Source organism: Cannabis sativa, chromosome 1, assembly GCF_029168945.1.
Source record: "Cannabis sativa cultivar Pink pepper isolate KNU-18-1 chromosome 1, ASM2916894v1, whole genome shotgun sequence".
In the NCBI taxonomy this organism is placed as follows: Eukaryota; Viridiplantae; Streptophyta; class Magnoliopsida; order Rosales; family Cannabaceae; genus Cannabis; species Cannabis sativa.
In genome coordinates, this window is record NC_083601.1 from 50,816,815 (window position 1) to 50,841,652 (window position 24,838).

At 33.9% G+C, this 24,838-nt stretch overlaps 3 protein-coding genes across 4 annotated transcripts; all 3 read right to left on the minus strand.

Moving 5' to 3' along the window:
• Positions 1 to 5,327: 5,327 nt before the first annotated feature.
• Positions 5,328 to 6,469, minus strand: LOC115703943 (peroxidase 7-like). The gene is made up of 2 exons (XM_030631172.2): positions 6,163 to 6,469; positions 5,328 to 6,062 (listed from the first exon to the last, which is right to left on the minus strand). The coding sequence occupies exons 1-2, from the start codon at positions 6,454 to 6,456 to the stop codon at positions 5,328 to 5,330; spliced, it is 1,029 nt and encodes a 342-aa protein (XP_030487032.2). The 5' UTR covers positions 6,457 to 6,469.
• Positions 6,470 to 12,908: 6,439 nt separating this feature from the next.
• LOC133033588 (uncharacterized) lies at positions 12,909 to 18,977 on the minus strand. 2 transcript variants are annotated; one of them, XM_061108507.1, is made up of 3 exons: positions 18,503 to 18,977; positions 13,679 to 13,715; positions 12,909 to 13,473 (listed from the first exon to the last, which is right to left on the minus strand). In XM_061108507.1, exons 1-3 carry the CDS (start codon positions 18,943 to 18,945, stop codon positions 12,967 to 12,969), a joined length of 987 nt encoding a protein of 328 aa, XP_060964490.1. In that variant the 5' UTR covers positions 18,946 to 18,977; the 3' UTR covers positions 12,909 to 12,966. The 2 variants fall into 2 exon arrangements, with proteins under 2 accessions (XP_060964490.1, XP_060964491.1); XM_061108508.1 differs by having other exon boundaries at positions 12,909 to 13,437; positions 18,503 to 18,975.
• An 866-nt stretch (positions 18,978 to 19,843) lies between these two features.
• Positions 19,844 to 20,714, minus strand: LOC115704932 (17.6 kDa class I heat shock protein-like). The gene has a single exon (XM_030632151.2). The coding sequence runs from the start codon at positions 20,485 to 20,487 to the stop codon at positions 20,053 to 20,055; it is 435 nt and encodes a 144-aa protein (XP_030488011.2). The 5' UTR covers positions 20,488 to 20,714; the 3' UTR covers positions 19,844 to 20,052.
• Positions 20,715 to 24,838: the final 4,124 nt, after the last annotated feature.

The window sequence follows — 24,838 nt, forward strand, 5'->3', positions numbered from 1 at the left end:
GATCTTCTTTATTATTTCTAACTTTGTCAACCAACAACTTAGAATCTGTTTCCACGATGGCAAGAGGAACCTTAATGTTATAACACAATAGAATGCTTGATTTCAAAGCTAAACTTTCGACCATAAGGAAATTAGCACAACCTGCTGTTGGAATGGACAAACCAACAACAAAGTTGCCCCTCCAATCTTTGAAAACAGTATGAAGCCTAGCTTCCTTTTCCTATTATCCATGGCTGCATTAGTATTAAGTTGGTAAAAGCCTTCAACCACTTTAACATCCTGAGTCAAGGAGTGATTAGACCTGAGTTGCTTGTAATCCATCGAGTTCTTTTAAGCTCCCTTGTAATCTGAGATAAAAGAGCTAATCCAATCCACAATATTAGTAGAAGACATGATTTTTCCCAAATAATTTGTTATTTCTATTCCCTTAGATTTTCCAAAGAGTGGATAGCAATAATAAAATATCATTTTTTTTATAAAAGAACAAAACCAGAGAGGATGAATTCTCTAATATCATTATTCCCGTGATAAAAATAAAATTTACTAAGAGGAGATGCTTTCCAAACCTGATATGCTCTTGAACAACCTAGCAAGACATGAGTGACAGTTTCATTGGAGCAGTTACAAAAAGAACAACACGGGTTGGGAGGGAATTTTTTGGAAAAAAAGTTGGATACAGTGGGAAGAATATGATAATAAAATCTCCAAGAGAAGAGTTTAATTTTGGGAAGAAGACACGAGCTCCAAATGGTTGTCCACCGCTTCTTAGTAAAACTACAATCCAAAGAGGTGGGAGGGAGATAAGCATTATTAGCTCGCTAAATGGTAAGCAGTTTTTACAGAGAATAAACTAGAGGGATGCAGATTCCAAATTAAAAAATCTTTCTTGCCCAAAACTCCAAGAGGAACCTGGAGAATGTGAGAGAAAACAACATTATCAAAATAGTTATGAAAGTACTTCGGATAATATCAAGAGTTATGAAAGTTAGGAGTAGGAGAACCTTTTTTAATCACACTTATGGAAGATAGGCTTGTGCATTGTAAGTACAAATTTGTACTAAGTTATGAATGTTAGGCTTGTATATTGAAAGTATTGTTAGAAATATTTGTTATATAGACACTTTATGTAATATTACTCATGTAATTGTCTTAATAATTTGAATTTATCTTTTATTAATTCTAATTTTATATTATTACTTTTAATAGTGAACTTTCAGTTGATAATGTATATATTTTTATATGGATATATGGTATTAGTTTATCTTTTATATATGGACAAAACAATATTAGTTTATTTGTGATTTTTTTATTATTTGAAAATTTTTACCGTGAAAATTTTTCTGTGTACACCTAAGTTCCATTATAGAACCGACGTAAAAAACACTTGTTACGTCGGTTAAAGATTGACGCACAACTTGTTGCGTCATTTCAAAATTGACGCAAAATGCTTTATTTTTTTTGTGTTTTGCGTCGATTATAAAATGACAAAAATAGTTTTTTGTGTCATTTTATAACCGACGCAAATAAATTACTATTTGCGTCTCCGGCTTATACGTCAGTTTTCTGAACCGACACAAAGCCTTTATTAGTCACTTGAAAATCGACGAAAATACCCCTTTTTTAGTAGTGGTTCCTCAAATTTTGAATGATATTTCCAAATCTAAGGATTGGGGGAGGAGTGAAATGACCTGATTTCAAAGCCTCTTTACATTTTAGTTGAGGCTTCCATGAAGTTAGAGAAATCCCTATGAATTTCTTCTTCCCTCTGAAACTATTGTAAGGAGGAGACCAGAGCCAAAGCATTTGTCTCATCTTCGTCATCCACCCCTACTTCGGACTCCAAAAAGTTAATTAGGTCAACTCCGATTAGTTCTATCATTGACTTTGTCTTCTTCACTGGGTCCAACAATGTTGGTCCTTCTACCTAATCACCATCTGAACCGCAACCTTGTCGTGGCCTTCCCTTCTTCCAAGCTCCTTTTGATAACATAGCTTCAGCCACTGGTTAGAGAAAAGCACAGAAGAGAGAGAAAGTCTAATTTTATAATTTTGGTACCTACCTTATTAGTATTCTTGTTTGGTTCCTCAAATTTTTAATGATATTTTCAAATCTAAGGATTGGGGGAGGAGTGAAATTACCTAATTTTAAAGCCTCGTTACATTTATCTGAGGCTTCCATGAAGTAAGAGAAATCCTTACGAATTTCTTCTTCCCTCTGAAGTTGCTGTAAGGAGGAGACTGGTGCCAAAGCATCTGCCTCATCGTCCTTGTCCACCTTTACTTCGAACTTAAAGAAGTCGATTGGGTCAACTCCGATCAGCTCTGACATCGACTTCGTCTTCTTCAGTGGGTTTGACAACACTGGTCCCTTCTTCCTCACCGTATGAACCGCAACCTTGCGTGGCCTTCCCTTCTTTCAAGCTCCTTTCGACGCCATAGCTTCAGCCACTATTAAGAGAGAAACGCAGAAGGGGGAGAAAATCTAATAATAAAATTAATCTTAATAAATCTTTGTAAAAAAATAAAGTATTATGTTACTATCAGGTTACAAGTTATTTTTTATTTAATTTCTAAAAATAAATGTAACCATCATGGTTACATATTTGATGTAACCATTGAAACTTCTATATATAAATATTAAGATAAAAAAATATTAGTGTGAGAAAAAAAGAGAGAAAGAGAAAAGGAAAAAAAAAAGATAAAAAAAAAAGTGAGAGAAAAGAAAGGAAAAAGGTTAGTATAAATTCTCTATTATAAATGTAAAGTTAAGAAAAAGGTTAGTATTTTGTAGAAATTCCTCATTCTAGTTAGAGAAATTATATATATATATATATATGTATATATATGTAACACTTTTAATGGGTATTAATTATTGATGGTTACTAAATAAATTTAACTATAAATACTAAACCCATTAGATTTTAATCCAATGGTGAATAATAAAAGAGAAATTTAACTATGCTTAAATTAACTATTTAATTAAAAAAATATAAAAAAAATCTCTTTTTTTCCCACTATATCAAAAATATATTTACATAAAAAATAAGACAAAGTACGTCAACCTTTTTTTTATCTATTTTTTTTGTCGAAAAATATTTTTTTTAACTGATGGAACAACTTCAGTCCAAAGTGCGAAATTTTTCTTATTAAAAAATTAAACATAAAAATCAAATTTTCTTAATATTATCTATTTATGGGTAATATCTATTAAAAGTGTAAATGTTTACATTATAATTATAGCAGATATTTTATCAGTTTTTCAAATTTTTTCAATAATTTACATTGTTAAAAATAAAGTTTTTAATAATTCATTACGGTTTTATAAAATAAAATAGACACGCTACTCACAATTTGGATTCTATATTCGACATTTTTTTTTAATTTTTAATAAAACAGAGAAAATGTGTACTCACCATGCCGAAAAAATGCTTTTTGAAACAAGTATTCCCCATTTCTATATAGCCTAAGAAAATGGACAATTGTCCCGTTGCCAATGCTGGTGTTATAGCTAGTACTATAGCTATAATATTTATGTGACGTTTGGTTAGAGGTAATGAACTAGAATGGAATGGAAATGAAACCATTTTCATTTCATTCTTTTATTTGGTTGCATTTAAAGTATTAGAATATCATTCTAATAGAAGGGTCTTTTCACCATTTTAGTGGAATGACTATTTCATTTTCAAATAGAAGGAAAGATCATTTCAATGTAAGATTTGAAATATTTAATAATTTTTTTTATCAATTTTTTATGCTTTTTGTAATAGAGATAATAATTAATTGACAGTATTGTTAGTTTAAAACTATTAAGATTAACAAATAAAAAATACACAACAACCTTTTAAATTAAACACAATAAATTTCCATCAAATTTGTTGTTAGAGAATAATGACTCCAATCTGTTTGATGAAATGATTCTTAGAGTTATGAAAACGAACTAATTAGAGCTAATAAGCTGCTTTACTGTTAGAGTTTCTCCGAATTTTGGACTGACCCTCTGTTGTGTGCAAACCTCCCCAGAATAGAACTAATGGGATTGGGGTAGATTTGTAATGTACTAAACATATACATGACATGGAAAATTTGGGTTCACTATGGGTGGAAGTATGATAGTATATATATATATACATTTATCTTTTTTGATTGTGCATAGGCACCACCGCACCAGCATTCATTTTAATACATCTTTTTTCTCTCAGCATTCATTTTAATTATGCATAGGCACCATCGCACCAGCTCCAATGGAGGAAATCACTTCACCAGAAAGGATCACTCTTTATTACTGTAACAGTAAGTAGGAATTTCTTGTATTTTATATTTTAGTGTTGTTTTCATCATGGCCTTTTGTATCAATTTTCCAAACAGACATTGAGGTTCATCCAAGCATTTGTTAACAATTCTGGGATTCTCAACACTGGCCCAAGCATGTACTTGTCAGATATACATGGTAAATAAGATCTAATCGGTCTTGCTTCATTATGTTTGTTGGTTATTTCTTCCAATGTCAGTATCATTTCAATTATAAAATTTTTATTGTTCTTAACATATGATTTTAGTTAGAAATTAAAATTTTGTTCACATACATATAGTATATAGTGACTCTAGCATTAGCATCATCAATTATATGAGACATCTGGATGCATGAAGTTTCTTTTAGGATATTCTTATATTACACGCTAATTCTGAACATGTTGAAGAAAACTAAACTCATAGAAATAACAAAGAAGTGACCATAACCATGACCATGACCATGACCATGCACTTGTATTTAATTATTTATATATGTGTTTAAGGCAATTAAGATTGCTTTTGGTTTTCACTATTGTATTTTTTTGATTAGTAAGCCAATCTTTTGAGATTTTCAGTTTACATATTTTTTTGTGGGTTATCATTTGATTTGATTACGAGGCTTGAATGTGTTTGCATTTATATTAGTGTTCTTTTTTGTTTCATAGAGTATTTGAGCATTAACTTCGCTCGCAAATATTATTTTTAACGTGCCTCGGCACGTAATTTCTAACTAGTATATATATATAGATGGATATTTATATTATTACCCTTGAAATTTAGTATCGTGTTAGGGCTCTATAATTGTATACTTCATATGGAAAATAATATAGTGATGTCTGTTAGAGGTTTTGAATTTGAATTCTAAATTATTATGTATGGTAATATATAAACCCTTAATTGAAAAAGCAAAAAAATTCTATTTTTTTTTTGTCTATATATAGTATTGCAAGAAACTTATACATTAAACTCTCTCTCTTCACTTTATTATATAACTATATATTATTCAATATTACTTGTTAAAATAACTTATTAAATAATCAAGCATTGACAAAATTGCAATTCACTCGAATTTCACCCTTATCACGAGGCCTGGTCTTGACTTGAACATTCCCAAGTTTGATCATGGAAACTGCAAACTGGCTCTCAAAGAGATTAGGCTGTGTAGCCAAAGCTGAGACAAAAGGAGAGGTAATTTGGTCTGAATAAAGCTGTTGATCAGTGGACAACAACCCTTTCTTGTTCATCAGATTACTGTAATACATTGTATCAAATTTCTTAGGAGTAGTTGCATCAAGATCAACCAAGCTATAACCCGTTTTGCATTTTTTCCTAACCACATTCAATAAGGTCACGTTAAGTGATGGATCAGGCGTTTTGCCTAACCTATGTTGGAAAGCATGACAAGCACTTCTTCCTATGGTGTGAGCACCAGAGAGTACAACTAAGTCTAGCATGTTGAGGCCGCGGGCCTCGAAGAATTTGATTAGTCCTTTGGTGTTTTCGCGGCCCTGAGGAACTAATTCAGCTTCCTTGGCTAAGGAAACTCGACCATCTTTGCGGCCGAATGGGACTTCCCAGAATGGCCCTCCCGCAAAGATGGTCGCGTCTCTTGCTGCAGCGGCTAGAATGTCTGCACAAGAGACTGTTTTCGGGCACTTTTTCTCAAGTACGCTCTTGATATCGTTTATCTCCCGAAAACCTCTTAGGGTTTTGCTAGATAGAGCTGCCCTCTCACTTCCCTTATGGTTTAGTAGAACTGATGCATCACAGCCCTAAGAATATATAAGATATGGTTTTAGATCAAAAATAGTAGAAAATTAATCATATATATATATATATGAAATATTATGCATAAATATACATGACACTAACCCTAACAGCGCAGTCATGAAAATGGAGGCGAATGATGGCAGGAGCCAATGTGGGGTCCTTGTTGATCCAAGCTCTCATTCTTCTATGAATGATGGCCTCAGCATCAGGACATGTCTTCCTATAATGAGACACAGACAAAAGAGCTTCCGCAGGCAGATTATTAGGGTTTATTATTGATGATTTAGATGAAGAGGTTGTTGGTTTTGAAGTAATAGGATTAATGGCTAACACCACAAAAGGAGAAATTATTGAAACAAAGAGAGTCATCAAGTAATATAACTTCATTATTTCCATGGTTAAGCTTAGAATAAAATGTGAGTTTATAATTATACTTCTTTCTGATAAGACACTGTGTTTTATAGGTCTTGATATATATATGGAATACGTGTGAAGCACTAATATACACAAAATTTTGTCAAGACATGCAAACATGTTGGTTTTCGAATAGCTTAATGTAAACTCTTATTTTTAGTCAAAACATTATTTGCTTTTATATTTTTTTAGAGGAGTGAACGTTATGATCGTGTATTAATAATATTGTATATATGTACAGGATAGACTTATATTTATTATTAATTAGGGAAGAAACTTATTATCGATCTGTCCCAAATATCACGTTTTCGCTTCGAACTAAGTTTTGTTTAAGCCATTATAATGACAAACTTATCATTTAAAATTATTAATTATCAAATTAATTTTATAATTTTAAGGTTCATCAATAAATGTATAACATGTATTCACTATTAATCAGCTAGTGAGACATAATCAAAATTTTAGTTTGATATAATTATCTATTGTGTGTACTGAATTTATTAACTGTGAACTTTATTGGTAAAACTAAAGTATCCACAATCCATTGGCATATATATGAGCAATCTACCTTTTCATCATAATATAAATCTTGGCTGATATGATCTAGATCACTGCTAATAGCTTTTCTATTTTATTATATAATTAAAATGTATACCAATTTTTAAATGCACTATTATTCTAGTTAGGTCTTGTTTGTAAGAAATACTATATAATATCCGATATGCAAAGGCCAACTGTTTGATCATCTTTCCCTAAAGAAAAAGGCAAAACATAATTAATTTGAATTCAGTACATCTATTCGAAATTAATTTAGTGAAGACTGGATTAAAAAAAAGTTAATGTATGGAAGCTCATTATTTGGCTAATTCTTTAAAAATTTGAAACATATTGCCTTTAAAACCGTTTAGCAAGATTTTTGAAACCCAATATAAAATTTGAAACAAGTGTTTGTCCACTATTTATGAACTTTATTTCTTGTCTTAGCTTGTAAGAAATGAATTCTAAATTTTTTGCATGAAGGATTATTATTATATATATATATAGGCTTAAGGTTTCTCTATGGCCCACTAATAGAATAAATACAAATAATATAATGACATCTGGATTGATTTGATGAGGCCTAGCCCATGAGGCTTACGTGGAATCTTCTTGACGACAGGTAGAAAACGTGTCATTTTCGCATGTAATAATTTAATGACTCTTGACAATCACCATATTTCTTTATACAGAATGCTTGATTTTTGGAATTAACTTTAAAAACAAAGTGATTCAATATTAAATAAGCAATGAATCAATATAGAGGCTGTTTTATCATCTTTCTGGAAGTATTGCTGGTGTAGGTATCCAGATGCTCTCTTCATTGGACTCTTCTTGTCGTCTACATGAGATAAGAGATATCACTCCAAAAATTGGATGGCCCGACTTAACGAATTTGGTCCATTATCCTAATTAAGCATATAAACTGGGCCTTTGGTAATTGAATTTAGATCTCAGAAGTACACATGTCTCTCTTCTAAAAACACAGGTAATATTTACCATCCAAACTTTTGGAACTTAAGAGTTGTGGAAGCTTACAGTCTTCCTTCCAGATGGTATGAGGATATGTGGATGCTTCAAAAAGGTATGGACTTTTTGAAATTCCAAGCCAATATGTAATGGATGACAACTTCGCGCTTTCTGAATATCACTTACACGTGGCAATGTTCTCTTGGCTCATGAAGATTATTCGTCTTGAGAAAATGTGTGAAGCCTAAACTTGCAAAATAACAGCATATATAATGTCAACGGGTGTACGAAGGCAAATATCATCATTCAAATTACCTCGATTTTGTAATAGTCATTTAATGCTAATCCTTCTTTGCTCTAAACCGTCAGATGCAATTTGAGTTTTCTTGAATGTAATCTGAGTCATCGATTTAGGGGCACGTGGATCACAATTTTTATTCTATAAATATAGTGAAAATTATCTCTTTACAAATTTTTCCTATTTTACATTCCAAGCTTGATTTTTCTGAGAGAGAAAAGGCAAAAATTATTTTTGGTGAATGTCCAATTATTTCGATGAGTGCCTGCATCTTCTTCATCGAATTTGTTCAAGGTTAAAACTAGGAGCACCACCCCCAGTTCTCACAATTGATTCCTTAAATTCGTCAGAACCACTAAATATTCAAGCCAAGATATTGAAGTACTTATAAATCAAACTCGTGCTCTTTGATCTAGGGTTATGCGTCTTGATAACCTCCTACCACGTGACTTTTTCTACGGCCAACGCACAGCGTCCAAATTCCTTCCCTAAGACTTTTGCCTTCAACACGTAAGTAACATCTGTACTTCTATAATTCTAAAATGTGTTTAGATTTTGGACAGCTGGATGAACAACTTTGCATGATAACATATCTGGTCGATTATGAATTTCCCCTTTAATGCTTGCATATTTGCCATAAGAAGTAGAGGAATAGGATTTAGGCGTTTGGAGCAGCTCTGTATATTTTTCAAAACAATGTCGTTGATTTATTTTTATACTGCTTGTAATCAATAATAGGTTCTTTGAAACTTCAATAAATTTCTAATGTCTTCTTTAGTAAATTTCTTGTTGGGTAGCCAAACATTAGGGAAATGCATTCAAGTATGGATGAATTTATTTCTTCTTTCTGGAACCATTCTTTCTGAGAAACTTTAACGAGTGAATCAAAGAAACTAAGAACATGAATAGGAATTCATGATAACTCAAGATTTAGGTCGATCTATTATTAATCATTGTTATGATATGAAGTAGGTCTTTATAGTAAACGACATGTTAATAAAAACAAGTTTATTCATATCGATCATTGTCATATATAATCTCTATTATATACAATACCTTCACTTTGATGTCATATTAAATTCGTAATCTGAATTGAGATTACTTGGACTGAAGAACAGGTATCTGTGAACCGTACTAGCAACTGTTGATTAAAGATTCTATAGCTTTAATATGATGCTGACTATTTTATTCATAGCTATGTTATCATCATCTATACAGCTACAAGCCACAACCTCATATATGAATAATGAATTTTTTGATATTTAATATAAATTATTCAATAATAAATATTAATAATTTAACATTCAAGCATATATCAAAATATTTAACTCTTCATTTAATAATCAGAAATATCTTTATAAAATTTTCAGGACATAAACCCTAACAATATCACTCCAAATAAATAAAAACCTAAACATAAAAGTGTTTACATATATGATTAGGGAAACCCTTTTAAGAATTTTTCTTTTACCCCGTTTGGTTCTAGCAAAATAATAAAGAGTGAAAAATTAATTTTTTCGTGACCACCCGAACAAGGTCCTTGCTCCAAAGTGTGGTTAAAGACCCATCATGGGCGTGTTTGGCTAGTAATTAAAAAAATAATCTTTTAACCTTTTTTAGTATATTTTTATTTTATAGTATTAAACCAAACATGGCCCTTATGTCTTACACAAAAGTGGGGTAAAAACTTTCAACATAGTTTTTGTTCTATTTTTTTATTTTCCTTAAGCATAAAAATTGGGATAAAAGGTCCCATTTTTTGTAGTGAGTTGTATCTGACCATACTTAAGGTTAATAAGTCACCATTAACTCATATTAACAAAATACAAATAATTTTAGGCTTCAATAACATCAAAAACAAATCTGAACTCCAAAAGGTTCAAGCTTTTGGAACTGAAACCTCAAGGAACTAGAAGTAAGTAATTTTTTGTAAAGCTTTTCAGTGTAAGGTTAAAATAAAGTTGTTGAAATCTCAAGGTCCAAGCCTTTGGAACCAGGACTCTAGGGAACCCAAAAGTGAAGCAAATCACAAGAAACCTAAGATAAAAGTTTAAGTGTAAAAGTTGAAATCCTAAGATTCAAGCCGTTAGAACTGGAACCTTAGGAGGTCCAAAAGTAGACTAAATTAACAAATAAAAATTCATTCAAGTTTTAAAATACTTAATTGATTAGAACAAAGATGTATGATAAATAAAGTTGTTCAGATCTCATTATTAAAAGGAGAGTAAAAATATTTACATACTAGAAAGCCCCGTGGCAAGGGATAAATACTGTCTCTGCATTATTAAAAGGAGCAACCCTTGTCCCCCAAAATAAAAAAAAAATAAAGGAAAAGATAAGGCCACTCATAGATGGATGGAAGCGTCAACATGCATAGAAGTTCTGGTACTCAGATCTGTGTTGGAAGTAGGAAGAAAAGGTTTTGCAATGGGCTTTTCAGTTGGAAGGTTAGCTTCTGACTCAAACTCTTCAGCCTCATCAGCACAAGTTTTTATAAGTGAATAATAGCTACTAACGAACTAGCCAATTCCTTTTCTCACTGGGCCACAATTGTAGCCAGCTTCTCCTTAGCTTGTTCTTTGGCTGCCTTCAGCTCTTCTTCTACTTTCTTCCTGACACCCAACTTCGCTTACACTCTTTTCTTGGCTTCTAGCTCTGCAGCCACTTTCAGTTCAGCTTTCACCAAGTTGGCTTCCACCATAGTAAGCTTGGCAGAGATCGCTTGTTGAGCTTAAACAACAAAATTCTTGACGCTAGTCAGCAATTTTACCTCCTATCCAGTTGTGGATTTTAAGGGTTTTATCAATGATGTCCTCCTTCAAGCTTTCCACCTCAAGAGTAGAATTTTTTTTTTCTTACACTCAACTTTTTGAATTTTTAGCCTTCAGCTTTCCTCACAAACCTCCAATAGATTAGCAGAGCCTTGGCTTGATGGTAATCATCTTTATAATCATCTTCGCGCTCTTTTAGCTTCTGTATTTCATCCTTGTAAGTTGATACAACACTGTTTATTTCCAACTCTAACCTTTCTTTAACCTGATGCTCCACCAGATCCTTCGATTGGGCTTGTGCTCTATTCAGTTTAGTCAAGGCTTCCTCTCTCTTCCGGTTCGAGGCATCTCGTTCAACCCTAAGAGTCTCTAGCTCCATAGACATCTTAGCTACTGCTTCTGAGCATCTTTCTGTCAATAATTTCCCTGAAAGAAATTAAATACAATCAAGCACAAGTACAAGTGTTAAGCAAAATCATTTTTAAATGTGAGTAAGAATGCTAACCCCAACAAGTTGGTAACGAAGAGAATAAGCAAGGAAGGCTGGATCTTGACTAGGTGTCGTGTCCCACTTTTCTGCACCAAGCTGACAATAGGTGTCGCCAGTTTGCTCCAACAAGTCCACCACGAACGAAACTAGATCACTTCTGACCCTAGATTTGATTGTCTCCAAGACCGTTGCACTATCAATTGTGGGAGGATGGATAGCAACATCTAGAGTTATCTAAGACAATTCAAACTTTTCTATGAAATCAATTACATTAGTTCTCTGATAAATTAAAGTTGACTCAGCTTCAAATCACTTCCAAAAAAGGTAAGTTGACTCCTCGAGCTGGACACAGTTTTCTTCCAGTAATTCTAGTGGTCGGACTGGAAAAGTTATAGTGGATGGAGGAAGCAGAGGAAGTGTGAGCTTTATGGAAGGATTTTGAAGGTGTGGCCTAAAACTAGGTCTAGCACCTCGAGATTTGGGGTCATAAACATCTTTGTTAATACATAAGGTTTTTCTTTGTTTTGGCTTCTTCCTCTTTGCATCCTTCTTCTTAGCTTCCTTCTACTCAGCCTCTCTCCACTTGACCTCTTCTCTTTCATTTTTTCGGCGTTGAACTAGTTGCAAGACAACCTCAGCCTTTAGCTTTTTGCCTTCTTTGTCAATATATAATCTAGGCCTCTTCGTATGGAAGACCATCCCCTCGCTATATTCTATTTCTTCTTCTTCAACAGTAATGACTTGTTGAATAGTAAGTGGAACCTGCTGCAAAGGTTCCACTTAAAGAGCATGAGCTTCCACCGCAACTTCTTGAATTTGAGATCCTTGAACAACTTCTAGGAGTTGAGCATCTAGAGCAGCCTCCGACACCTTGACTGAGGGTGCTAATTCCTTGCTTCGTGTTCGGAAAGATGTTCCAAACTTACTTTTTCCCTTGGCTAGCTTGGCAGCCTCCCTGACTTCCTCAATCTGAATGGCGATGTTTCCTAGGAATTCATTAAGAATGTCCATCTGGATGGTTTGAGGTTTTTCTACAAAAAGAACATAAAAGTTAGATACATGAAAGCAATGAAGACACTAGAGAAAACAACAGCAGTAAAAAAATTAAAAACTCAAGTCCAGATCCAACCATAAACACTTTATTTTGGATCCCCCTCGAGCAAATAATGAAATATTCTCTCTGCCGAAAGCTATCGTATTGAAAGAAATCCAGATTCTTCATCAAGACAAACGTATCTACTCTAATATATTAGGAGGGCGAACATATCTACTGTATTCAATGAGTACTTATAGTCTAACTAATGCGAGAAACTCCCTCCAAGTGCAAGCTCTCAAGCCCCCAAATAAAAAAAATTATTTTTAAGTATAATTTTTTTTTTTTGAAAATAATCTTGTGTATTACAAAAACAACAAAGATACACAAGAAACTAAATGGAAGGTAGAGAACCATTCCATATAAGCTCACTATCAAGCCCAAGACCCCACCTAGCCACTTGATGAGCAAGAAGGTTAGATTCCCTTCTCACAAAACTCAAACTAAGGAGTGGGCAGTTAGATAATAAGCCCCTTATACAAGTGATAAAATCATCCAGAACATTACAACCCCTCTTAGAGGAACTTATTTTATCTACAATAGATTTACAATCTGTTTTTAGAACATCAACAGGAAGATGAATACAAGTAACCCATTGCAAAGCTTGAAGAATCGCCTTGGCTTTAGCTATCACCGGCGAAACACAACCTTCAAAAGGCTTCACAAAACCAGCAATAACCTGATTCGAAGAGTTCATAACAACAGCCCCAATGCTATATCTTTTACGAGAAGTATCAATGGCTGCATCTGTAAAAAGCTGGAGGGAAACCCCTGCAGGTAAGCCATGCAAATCTAACATATCCACCTGTTGAGTAGAAGAAACTTGTTGCGCATCCATATACTTGAAAAAGAAATCAACACTCCAATTATAAAGATCAACAGGCTGCAGAGAAAACTTATTATGGAAAAGATTATTTCTTTGATTCTAAAAAGCCCATAAAAAACAGCAAAAAATACCAACATTATCCTTATCCAGTTCTTGAGTAATATTGTGGAAAAAATCATATAAACTAAGATGTTTAAACTGAGAATAATAATTAACAAACCTTGAGTGTTTCCAAGCTTTCCTCGATCTGGAACAATCTAGTAAAGCATGCTTGGTAGTTTCAGGCTGAATTTTACACAAAGGACACAAAGGAGAATCAAGGATACATTTCTTATACAGAGAAAAAGCAACAGGAATTGCCTGAGAAAGTAAACGCCAAATAAAAATTTTCACTTTTGGAGGAATTTTTGAGGTCCAAATTTTTGACCAGAACTTCTTAGAATTATCAGGAGAGGAAGTAGAAGGAAGGTCTTGATGTGAAAAGGCTAAGTGATAAGCAGATTTAACAGAGAAAATCCCCGAACTATCATACTCCCAAACTATTTCATCCTTATCCTGTAGACCCGAAACTGAGACAGTTAAAATTTCATTAACCATGTTTGTTCCAAAACAAGTTTCAAGTTTAGGAATATCCCAGTCCCCAAATCTATTAATGAAATAAGAAAGAAAAGGAGAAGGAGGTATCTGACCAGAATTAAAAGACTTAACCTTATTGTGGGGAAGCCAATGATCTTCCAGAATCCGAATATTACTTCCATCACCAACCTTCCAAATCAATCCTGAAGTTAATAAGTCTTTACCCCAAAGTATACTTCTCCAAGTGAAAGAAGGATTGTGACCATGCTTAGCTTCGAGAAAAGAGCTACGAGGAAAATACCTGGCTTTAAAAAGTGAAGCAAGAAGAGAATTTGGGTTTTTAAAAAGCCTCCAAGCTTGCTTAGCAAGCATTGCCTGGTTAAAATGAATTAGCGATTGAAAACCCATCCCCCCAAAAAATTTTGACTGACACATGCGCTTCCAAGATTTCCAATGAATTTTTTTAGAAGTACACGCAGAACCCCACCAAAACCTGGCCATCACAGATTCAATTCCCCTACAAAGCTTAACAGGCAAACGAAAACAGGCCATCGCATAAGCAGGAATAGCCTGGATAACAGCCTTAAGCAACACCTCTTTACCATCTCTAGAAAAACACTTGCCTGACCAGCCCCTAAGTATAAAATTAACTTTATCCTTTAGAAAAGCAAAAGAGTGATACTTAGACCTAGAGAGGCATTGAGGAAGACCCAAATATTTACAGATAAAAGGTCTATCCTCAAGATTAAAAGTATTGAAGAAAAGGGCACGGATATTAGATTGGGTATTGGGAGAAAAAAGAATAGAAGACTTTGAAAAATTAATTACCTGCCCCGAAGCCCTAGAATAAATATCAATAACTTCCTGCAGAGCAGAGCAAGAGGAACGATCAGCAGCACAAAAAAGAAGGCTATCATCAGCAAAGAATAGATGAGAAATTGATGGAGCAGAACGGGCAATAGCAATACCCTTCAGAACACCAGCATCCTGTTTGCTCCTAAGAAGAGCAGATAAACCTTCTGCACAAAGAATAAAAAGATAAGGAGAAAGAGGATCTCCTTGTCTAAGACCCCTAGAAGGTTTAATTGATGGGCTAACAGAACCATTAATTAAAAAAGAAAGTGCAGTAGTAGAAATACATTTCATAACTAAAGACACAAACTTAGGAGGAAAATTAAAATGAAACATAACACTTTGTAAATAGTGCCACTCCACACGGTCAAAAGCTTTAGCCATATCCAGCTTAAGAGCAGCCCAACCAATCTTGCCACTTTTACGAGAATTAATAGCATGCACAATCTCTTGAGCAATAAGGATATTATCAAAAATGACTCGACCAGAAACAAACGCACTTTGAAATGGAGAAATTATTTTATCCAACACCACTTTCAATCTATTAGCCAACACTTTAGAAATCACTTTATACAAAGTTGTACAAAGACTTATTGGACGAAAATCTTTTAAAGAGTGAGCATGCTACTTTTTGGGAATTAAAGAAATGAGAGTGGAATTAATGTGAGTAAAATCTGCACCCTCATTAAGACAAGAAAGAACAGCCTGGACTAAATCAGACCTCAAAGTGGACCAATTTTTCTGATAAAAATAGGCATTAAGACCATCAAGTCCAGGAGCTTTATCCCCAGAGAGACTAAAAAGGGCCTTCCTAACCTCTACAACAGAAAACGGTTCATCCAGATAAGCATAATCAACGTCTTCTAGAGGAGGGCCAAGACAATCCAAAATCTGACAGGTAGCAGCAGCATCACACCCCTCAGCACAGAACAGATCACGAAAATAAGAAACCACCATATTACTAATACCATCGTGATCAGAAACAATGCAATTAGATTCATTCTTAAGGAATTTAATAGTATTATTCTTTTTTCTTTGAGAGGCAAAACGGTGAAAAAACCTAGTGTTTTTGTCACCAGCTTTAAGCCAATGAGTACGAGCCCTTTGTCTCCAATAAATTTCTTCTTTATAGAGAAGAGCATCTAACTGTGATTGAAGACACTGAATACGAAGATGGTCATCCCGATTATAAGTGGAAAGGCCCTGAGATCTGGAAATTTCATTCTGTAGATCAGAAATACGGGACTTCAAAGATAAGTTAGCTACTTTGTTCCAAGATTTGAGGGCAGAAATGCAAAGATCTTGTTTGGAGAGAAAGTCCTGAAAAGGACCAGAATTATTCTGGCTAATATTACTATTGTCCCACGAAGTTTTAATAACAGAAAAAAATTTAGGGTTTTCAAGCCAAACGTTCTCAAAAAAGAAGCGTCTGCTCCTTCTACAAGAAGAGCTAAGATTTTGATCATCAAGAAAAAGCTTTAAAGCTCGATGATCAGAACCATAAAAGGAAAGGTGATGAAAAGCAGCATTTGGAAAAAGAGTACACCAAGAATCCGAAACAACAGCCCAATCAAGTCTTTCACAAACAGATCGATTATGCCAAGTAAATTTGTTACCCACACAAGAAAGAGGAAAAAGATTAAACTTAGCTGAAAAATTGTAAAAATCATCCATATCCTTATGATTAATTATAGTAAGTACTACCAATTTTATCAGCATAAGATAATAAACTATTAAAATCTCCCATAATTAACCAAGGCAAATTAGGAGCAGAATAAAAAATTTTATCAAGTAAATTCCAAGTTAAATGCCTTTGTGAAGAAATAGGAGAACCGTAATAAGCAGTAAAATGAAACATATCCTTCTCATTAAAGCAAATATTACAGTCTATATGATTACATGAAAAGGTGAGAATATTAACAAAAACAGAGTCTTTCCACAAAAGCATAAGTCCCCCACCAAAATATTTCCTAGGGACTTCAAAACCATGGGAAAAACCCAGCCCAACTCTAAACTTATCCACAGCACCCAAAGACATACGGGTTTCAATCAAAAAAAGGATATCAGGACTATGATTTTTTACAAGAAGGGAGAGACGACGGAATGCACGAGTACTCCCCAACCCTCGTGCATTCCAACATATAACACTCATTTTTCTGGGCGGGTGTGCAAAGCATCACCCGCCTGTTCAAGATCAGTAGAAGCAGATGAAGCACCCTCCTCCCTCTCACCAGCACGAGCTCTCTTCAGCTAAGTCCTAACAGAACCACCAACAACAGCCTGTTGGGAAACAAACGATGGTCGCTTAACCCCAGAAGCTGAGGCAAGTCCCTTGCCACGGACCATCTGATCAGGCTGATTAGGAGCAAAAGATACTCCCATAACCTCCATAGCTCCACAAGAAATATTACCAGAATCTCCCTCAACCAAAGCACCAGAAATAGGATGTAACATACCAGTGCTAAGAGCACTAGTAGCTACCACCAAAGAGTCTGTGGAGTAAGAGGTAAAAGCCGAAGAGCGCACAGGAGTGTTCAAGAAAGGACTTTGAGCAACACTAACATTATGAGAAACATTAGGGTTAATAGGAGTAGGAATCATAACATTGGAAGAGGTATGGAAATTTAACAGTTGAGACCCAGAACCCACAGCATGAGCTAAAAAAGAAGGGAAGTTGATAGCCTCACCCAAAAAAATTCGAGTAGGTTGATTAAGATTGATAGGAGCATAATCCATGATGGTCATAGCAGGAGGATGAGGGTACTGGAAAGGCATAGACTTGTCCACAATTTTCTCCTTCCCTCTTAACAGAATATTATAAGGACAAGGAGGATCAGATTGTGTTTCATCACACTTTTGGAGATAGAAGTGACAATATCTCTTAGTATGATCAAGTTTGCCACAGAAAAAACAGAAGTCCGGAAGCCTCTCATACTTAAAATCAATCCACTTAATAAACTCTCTACCCATACGAATGAACCTAATATTCATACCTCTACGAATTGGAAGGTTCACATCCAGCAGAATCCTCATCCTCAAATAAGGCCCCGTGCCCTCCTTAACAGTATCCCTATCAACCTCTATGAGGTCACCTACTTCAGAAGCAATAAAACGGGCTAAGTCATATGACTTACACATAAAAGGTATGCCATAAACTTGAACCCAAAAGGGTACATAATGAAGGTTCTCAGGAGTGAGAGGAAAAGAGCTGCCAGGTGCAGCAAAGACAGTAACACTTTGGGCAAAATGCCATGGCTGTCCCTCCAAAATTCTACCCTTGTCTCCCTCACAACCAAAAGTGACTAAAAATAAACCATCTGCATGTTCAGTAACAGTCACAGGGAAACGACACTGTGATGACCAAATTCCAGAAAAGGTTTTCATAAGAGAGGGTCGATTATAAGGTCGGATAGTATGGAGTTTAAGGAGTAGGCTAATAACGACAGAGGAGGAAGAAGAGGAATTAGCATCATAGGTGAATATGGTATTTTCATCAGAAGGGAAAACTAAAGCATTCGACACATTGTTGAGAAAATCATCCATTTTGAATACAGCAGCAAAACAAACACACACAGAAATAGAAAGAAAGCAAGGGAAGGGGTGAGAGAAAAAATACCTCAATCGCACTATATAAAGGAAGAACCAGAGTCCCCTGAGCTGCCTTCTCGAAAATTCAGAGGTCACATCCCTAGCCTCCACCGGAGTAGCAACAATGATGAAAATAGCCCTATTAACCTCAGAAAACCAAATATCCGCCTCCATTTTACAATCTCCAAGGGTGTAATGATGTTGGAGAGGTTGAAAAATCAGAAGTAATGGCACAGAGGACAATAAATGGGGAGCATAATAGACGGAGAACAAAGAAATGGAAGAGGAAAAGGAATAGATAATTGTGCATTCATAAATGAGATGGGATAGTTGGTAATGATAGTAATACACAGAACAATAAATGCTCTCATTAATACAAAGATAAGAAAAAATGCTTCTAAGTGAAGAAAGAGAGAAAGAAAGGAAATACAAACCACCACTATACCTGTTAGGGGGGACGACAACCACCATGAACGGGACCAGAAGCAAACGAGAACCACTGTATCGCATACCTACTAGAAAGTTCCAGAGAGAGAAAAGCTGTTTGTTTTTCTTTTATCCCTAATAATACACATTTTTAAGTATAAATTTGATTATTCTTCTAAAGTGTTATATATTCTTAATTATTCTAAACTTAATAGAGCTTAAAATATTAAAGTGCAAGAAAGAACACATTAAGATTACAATATTCACTATCACGAGATCTCTTTTGTCAAGACCAAGTTCAAAGAAAAAATCAAAGATCAAATCTGTAAGTTTTATATATTATAAACTCTCATTTTACACTCCCAAAATATAAATCCACTATATCAGTTTCTCTAAAGTTTCTTGAATATTAAAATTATTACATTGTAATTAATTATTCAAAAGAAATTATTATCATGTAAAAAAGATTTGCGTTGCAAGTTTTGTATAATCTCTCAATTTCACATCTTAAGTTAATTTTAGTTATTTTGTGGAGAATCTTGTTTAGGAGAAACAAGTTTGTTCATAATAATTCTACTCTTACTCTTGATCAAGTGGTCACTATTGGGTTATGGACTTTCTAGATACTTTTCAACGTGCTAATCAGTGAAGTGGTGTTTTTTTAGAATTGCATCCGAATAGAGAGTCCTTGGCTCTTTCTCCTACTAAGGCCAGGCCCACCCTTGTTGGTTGTCACCACCAATCGGTTTGTATAAGATTAATACAGATGCTCTTGTTGATGCTAGAAGGGATTTTTTGTGATTTAGGACACTTGTGCTTGGCACATTAAAGGATGGTTTGCTTCCAAGGAGGCTGAAGCGATGGCTCGCCACAATACTTTGACTCATAAAAAGATACAACACTCATAAAAAATATTAATTTTTTTTTAAAAATAAAATAAACATAAAGAAGAAGAAAAACCTTACATATTTGGAACAAACAAGCCCCAGACTTTCAAACTTCAACACGACCCTGTATTTACAATATTTTACCAATACCACTCACAGCTATGTGTGACTGAAATTTATCAAAAAAGAAAAACATTTTACCAAATATGCCTATGTATCCATGTTCATATTTATATTCATATAACACAAATCAAATAATTAACCTCTAAGCCTTGCAACAAACAAATCGGCCTAACCCTTTGGGAGCATCAATCTGTACTGCCTTCTTTTTCATCGTTTTCTTCTTCAACTCCTCTTCCTTTGGTACCCTAATCACTAAAACTCCATCACTCATCGAAGCTTTGATTTCTCCCACTTTTGCATTCTCAGGCAACCGAAACTGTCTACAGAAGGTGCCACTTGTCCTCTCCCTACAATGCCACCTCTCACCTTTTACTTCTCCATCCTCTTCCTTCCTCTCCCCGCTCACATACACAACTTTATGATCTTCATGAATCTCAAGCTTCACGTCCTCTCTTTTCAGCCCCGGAAGATCGATTTCGAACACGTGGGCATCAGAAGTTTCCTTCCAGTTCATCTGGGCATTCAAAGGGTCCAAAACGCTGCGTTGCAGGGAGAGCAGAGACTGTAAAAGAGACATTCTAAGATTATATTGAGATAATATGTTTTAAGATTATGTATTATGGTTTGTTTGATCAAATTGTTTTGTATTTATATTGGGTGGCCACAGAAACAGAAAGCAGATTCTTGAAATTTCTGGAGTAAATGAGAATGTCGTAAAACAATAATTGTTGGATTTGGATATAGTACTTGTGATTGGTATATTTGCTACTGTTGTTAGTTTGACTTGTCAAACTGAAACAAGATAATACCTATGCTACAGAAAACTCTAGGCCACAGTAGAATTTTTTTTTTTTTTTTAATTTTTTTCCTAAATAGAAATTTATTACCTTTTGCATTCATCAAATAACATTGTTTCTTCATTAAAAAAAAAAAAAAAAATAGTAATTTGCGGTAAAAATACTTAAGTTTTATCCCGAGTAGCAGATAAATACTTAAGTCGTATTTTTGGCTGTAAAAATACCTTCCGTCACACTTTTGGAACTTCCGTAGGTACCTCTCCGTTTTCATTTAGGTAAGTGTCCATATGTCACCCTTTTATTAGTCCACGTCATAAATTTTTATTTTTCATTTTAAAATTCATTAAAACTTATTTAAAAATCATTTTAAAATTAAAATGATATATTCATAATGTGTAAAAAATAAAAATAAAACTTATTTTTTAAATTAAAAAAATTACAAAATTAAAATATCACATAAACTTCCAACTCCTCCAAACATGGCGAGGCTGAGGACGGCCATGGATTCGGCGTTCTGGGATTTGGACGTGGCTATGCTTGAGTCCTTGAAGGCTCCGCTAAGGCTGTACCAAGTGAGCCATTCCCCATGGACGCTACTTGAGCAAGTCAAGTTATTAGAATACAGCAAGTCTCCTTCTTGGGAAATGGGTTTCCTCTTGGCATTATCCCTTCTTACTTTCTTACTCTATCCAAGGATTCTGGTTCTTTGAGTTTTCAATCCCTCTTTCTAAAACCTGTCACCTCCAACTGGTAAGTAATAAGCCCACACACACATACTACACTTTTGTTTCTCTTTCGTTTTCTCTAGCTTTGTTTGCTTTCTTACTATCAACAGTCCTATTTCACTTTTTCTCAAAAAAAAAAAAAAAAAAACAGTCCTATTTCACCACATCTCATCCGCTTTTTCTTCCTTTTTCTCTCTGTAACCAAATTGTAAAAAATTAAAAAAAAAACCCCAAATCTCTCATCACTCGAGATCTACCGGCGAGTGACCACGAGATCGAAGTCAGAAGCATGCGGGGTTGAAAGGGTTAGCAAGTTTCGCGCTGGGAATGAGGATCGACAAGCCGAAGAGGACCACCATATTGGAATGCGAATCGACAAGGTGAGCAATTTTTAGAGTTAGCATGTCATTTGTGGGTTCTTCTCCTTTATCTGAATGTGACTTTTGTTAAAAAAAACCCTTCAGTATTTACAAGTCTAAGCTTGAATTTGGGCATTTTGATTTGTGGTCTTTGTTCTATTTCTGGGTTTGAGTTTTTAATTCTGGGTTCGTTTACATGTCTGACCTTTGTTCTTCACCTGGGTTTTAGTTTCAGTTATTGCATTTGTATTTTGTTTGTATATTTTGATTTAGGATCCTGTATAAGATTTCTGTTCTTGGAAAGTTCTGGGTTTGTTTTAGGGTATCAAATAAATTTTGTATTGGTGATGGATAATTGAAGATTTGGGTTTCTTTTATTCTTTTTTATTTTGTTTGTTCAAAATCTAAGTTTGCTTAGACTTTTGATTTTAGTTTTGTTTCAAAATCTGAATTTAATTTATGTTGGCATTTTTTTTAATTCAAAGAGAAAAGAATGGAACAAGAAATAAAAGAAAAATCATTTAACAAAAATAAAAGAAAAAAAAATTAATTATTTAGGTTTAAAATAATTTTTTAGGTTTCAGAATATTTTTTTTATTTATTTTATACATTTTAATTATATATTTTTTATTTTTAAATGATTTTTTAAATAAGTTTTAATGAATTTTAAAGTAAAAAATAAAAATTAATGATGTGGACTAATAAAAGGATGACACGTGGACACTTACCTGGAAGAAAACGGAGAGGTACCTACGGAAGTTCCAAAAGTGTGACGGAATGTATTTTTACCGCCAAAAATACGACTTAGGTATTTATTTGCTACTCGGGATAAAACTTAGGTATTTTTACCGCAAATTACTCTTAAAAAAAAAACAATTCTTTTTAACAAAATAAAACTTACATAGACATTGTATAAATTTATAACATTTTGGAATAATCATAAAAATATTGTTTGTTTTATTGAATGGGAAATTATATATTAAAAATTAATATTTTATTAAATTTTGGGAAAATGTTTTTTTTTTTTTCTTTCTCTATTTTTTCCCTAAAAATTCTTGAAATAAAAAAAACGATATATTAAATACATTATCATTTGTAAGGGTAAAATTTTCCAATAAATCCTTCTCTAACTTAATGAGCCCATAAACTATAGGTAATGAACACTAGGTTGTCTACACGAGCTACTTCTTTCGTGGGTTGCTCAAGAGAACCAAAGGGCTAGAATAGGCCTTAATTAAACTGCAATAATTGTGGTCTTTACAAATAGAGCCGACCCTAAGTATAGACGGGCTAGGCCCTAAATATTGGCGGCCCTAAGTATATTGCACAAGGAACAACTATATTATTTTTCTAAAAACTATTTCTTGCTACAATACTTCTTCTACTAATTCTGTATGAACTTCTCTTCTTCTTAACTTTCTATCTTTCCTTTATTTATTTTTCATCCGTAGTTGAAACTGAGTTTATATAGATTTATTTAGTTTTAATTATGTGTTTTAAGTATTTTTTTCAGTTATTATTTTTATTTGACCATATTCTCCTAATTAAGTTATTGTATGCTACTGAAAACTTTAGAATATTGGTTTTTTTTTGGTAGATTTGTGGTGACTTTTTTCTTCTTTATTTTTGTGTATTTTTTTTTTACCACGTTTGAGTTTTGTGCCATGTCATCTCATCAAGGATTATCGCTCAGCTTGTTTTTTCTTTATTTTTTTCCCTTTTTTTCATTAATGTTTTTTTTTTTTTTTGGGTAAGGGAAATATTTTGACTTTCAGTAACTTGATACTTGTTTTTTTTTCTTCAAGATTGATTCACTTCTCATCAAGAATGCTATATAGAATATAACATTTTCCAATTTTGTGTATCAAAGAGGTAAGTTTTCTGTAGAAGAACTCTTTCAAAACAAAATCTCTTTACTTTACTCATCACAAGTTTTATCAAATGATTTTTGGTTGCTCATTGCACATGGAAATAACAGTTGTTGATGTTGTATGATTTGGTTATAAAATAATAGAAATGATGTATCAATTTGGATTTACTTTAGATATTGGAACAGAGTCACCCTTTAACATAAATTTAGTTTCATTGTTCACAAATAGCATGTATGATTGGACTTTTACTATGTGAAAGAAAAGTTATGGATTTATATTTACTATAATGATATGATGTGATTATATCTTGGTGCACTACTTACTACAATACTTTATGTGCTTGATATGATGTGATTACTTATCAATTAAGTAATTTTAAATATTAGAATTACTTGAGATTGTTAGTGATGTAAAAAAGATAGGATGTGAATTGGAATTATTCATTCCAATATCTGACTTGATTAGTCATGGAATCTATTTACACCAAAAGTAGCATTGATAACGTAGACATCAATGTTAAACACGTGGCAAGAAAGATGATTTCTTAGAGTTGAGTAGTCCCGAGTCATAGCAAGTCGACTTTAAGAACTTTAAAATGGAAGTTTGGACTTTGATAACTCGTTTTCAACTCAGTATCTTTAAGTATTCTGTACCATCAAGACATGGAGAAACCAAATCCAGACCCCGAGAACTGAAATTACATGAATCTGCACCCTGGAAGTCAACTTAGGGACCTAGTGCTTCACCCAGTGCCTAGGTTGATGTCCTAACTAGGATTTCAGTTTTCAGGACCGTCTTAGTGCATATGGGTCAAACTTTGTATTAAGACATGAACTAGATATACCACGGATATATTTGAGGTATCAAAATCATATTCGGAGAAATTTTATTTTTGAGCACCCAGAGCACCCGGTGCCTGGGCACCTAGCGCCTAGATTGATAATTTGTCAATCTAGGCAACTTCCAAGTATCAGATTTTGCATCTTCTTCATCTTAATTAAAAATAGAGAAATAGGTACTTTTGGGGAAGAAACAACACTTACTGGGTGCCACAAACAAGGCCCAGCGCCAAGGTTGACACCTCGAGCTGGCCCAACGCCCAGGTTCATATTTTGTCAACCTAGGCCGGTTCCAATGATGTTTTCTAAGAAATCTTTCGAGCATCTTCTTCGTTCT

Excerpts from the sequence above, each read along its gene's own strand:
- LOC115704932 (XM_030632151.2), bottom strand. The coding sequence starts at position 20,487 with ATGTCTCTTTTACAGTCTCTGCTCTCCCTGCAACGCAGCGTTTTGGAC.
- LOC115703943 (XM_030631172.2), bottom strand. The coding sequence starts at position 6,456 with ATGGAAATAATGAAGTTATATTACTTGATGACTCTCTTTGTTTCAATA. Across the intron at positions 6,063-6,162 it reads TTCATGACTGCGCTGTTAGG|GGCTGTGATGCATCAGTTCT; the intron begins GTTAGTGTCATG and ends ATATATTCTTAG.
- LOC133033588 (XM_061108507.1), bottom strand. The coding sequence starts at position 18,945 with ATGGTGGTTGTCGTCCCCCCTAACAGGTATAGTGGTGGTTTGTATTTC. Across the intron at positions 13,716-18,502 it reads CTTTATATAGTGCGATTGAG|ATTGTTCCAGATCGAGGAAA; the intron begins GTATTTTTTCTC and ends ATGCTTTACTAG. Across the intron at positions 13,474-13,678 it reads AAAGCTTGGAAACACTCAAG|TATATGGATGCGCAACAAGT; the intron begins GTTTGTTAATTA and ends TTCTTTTTCAAG.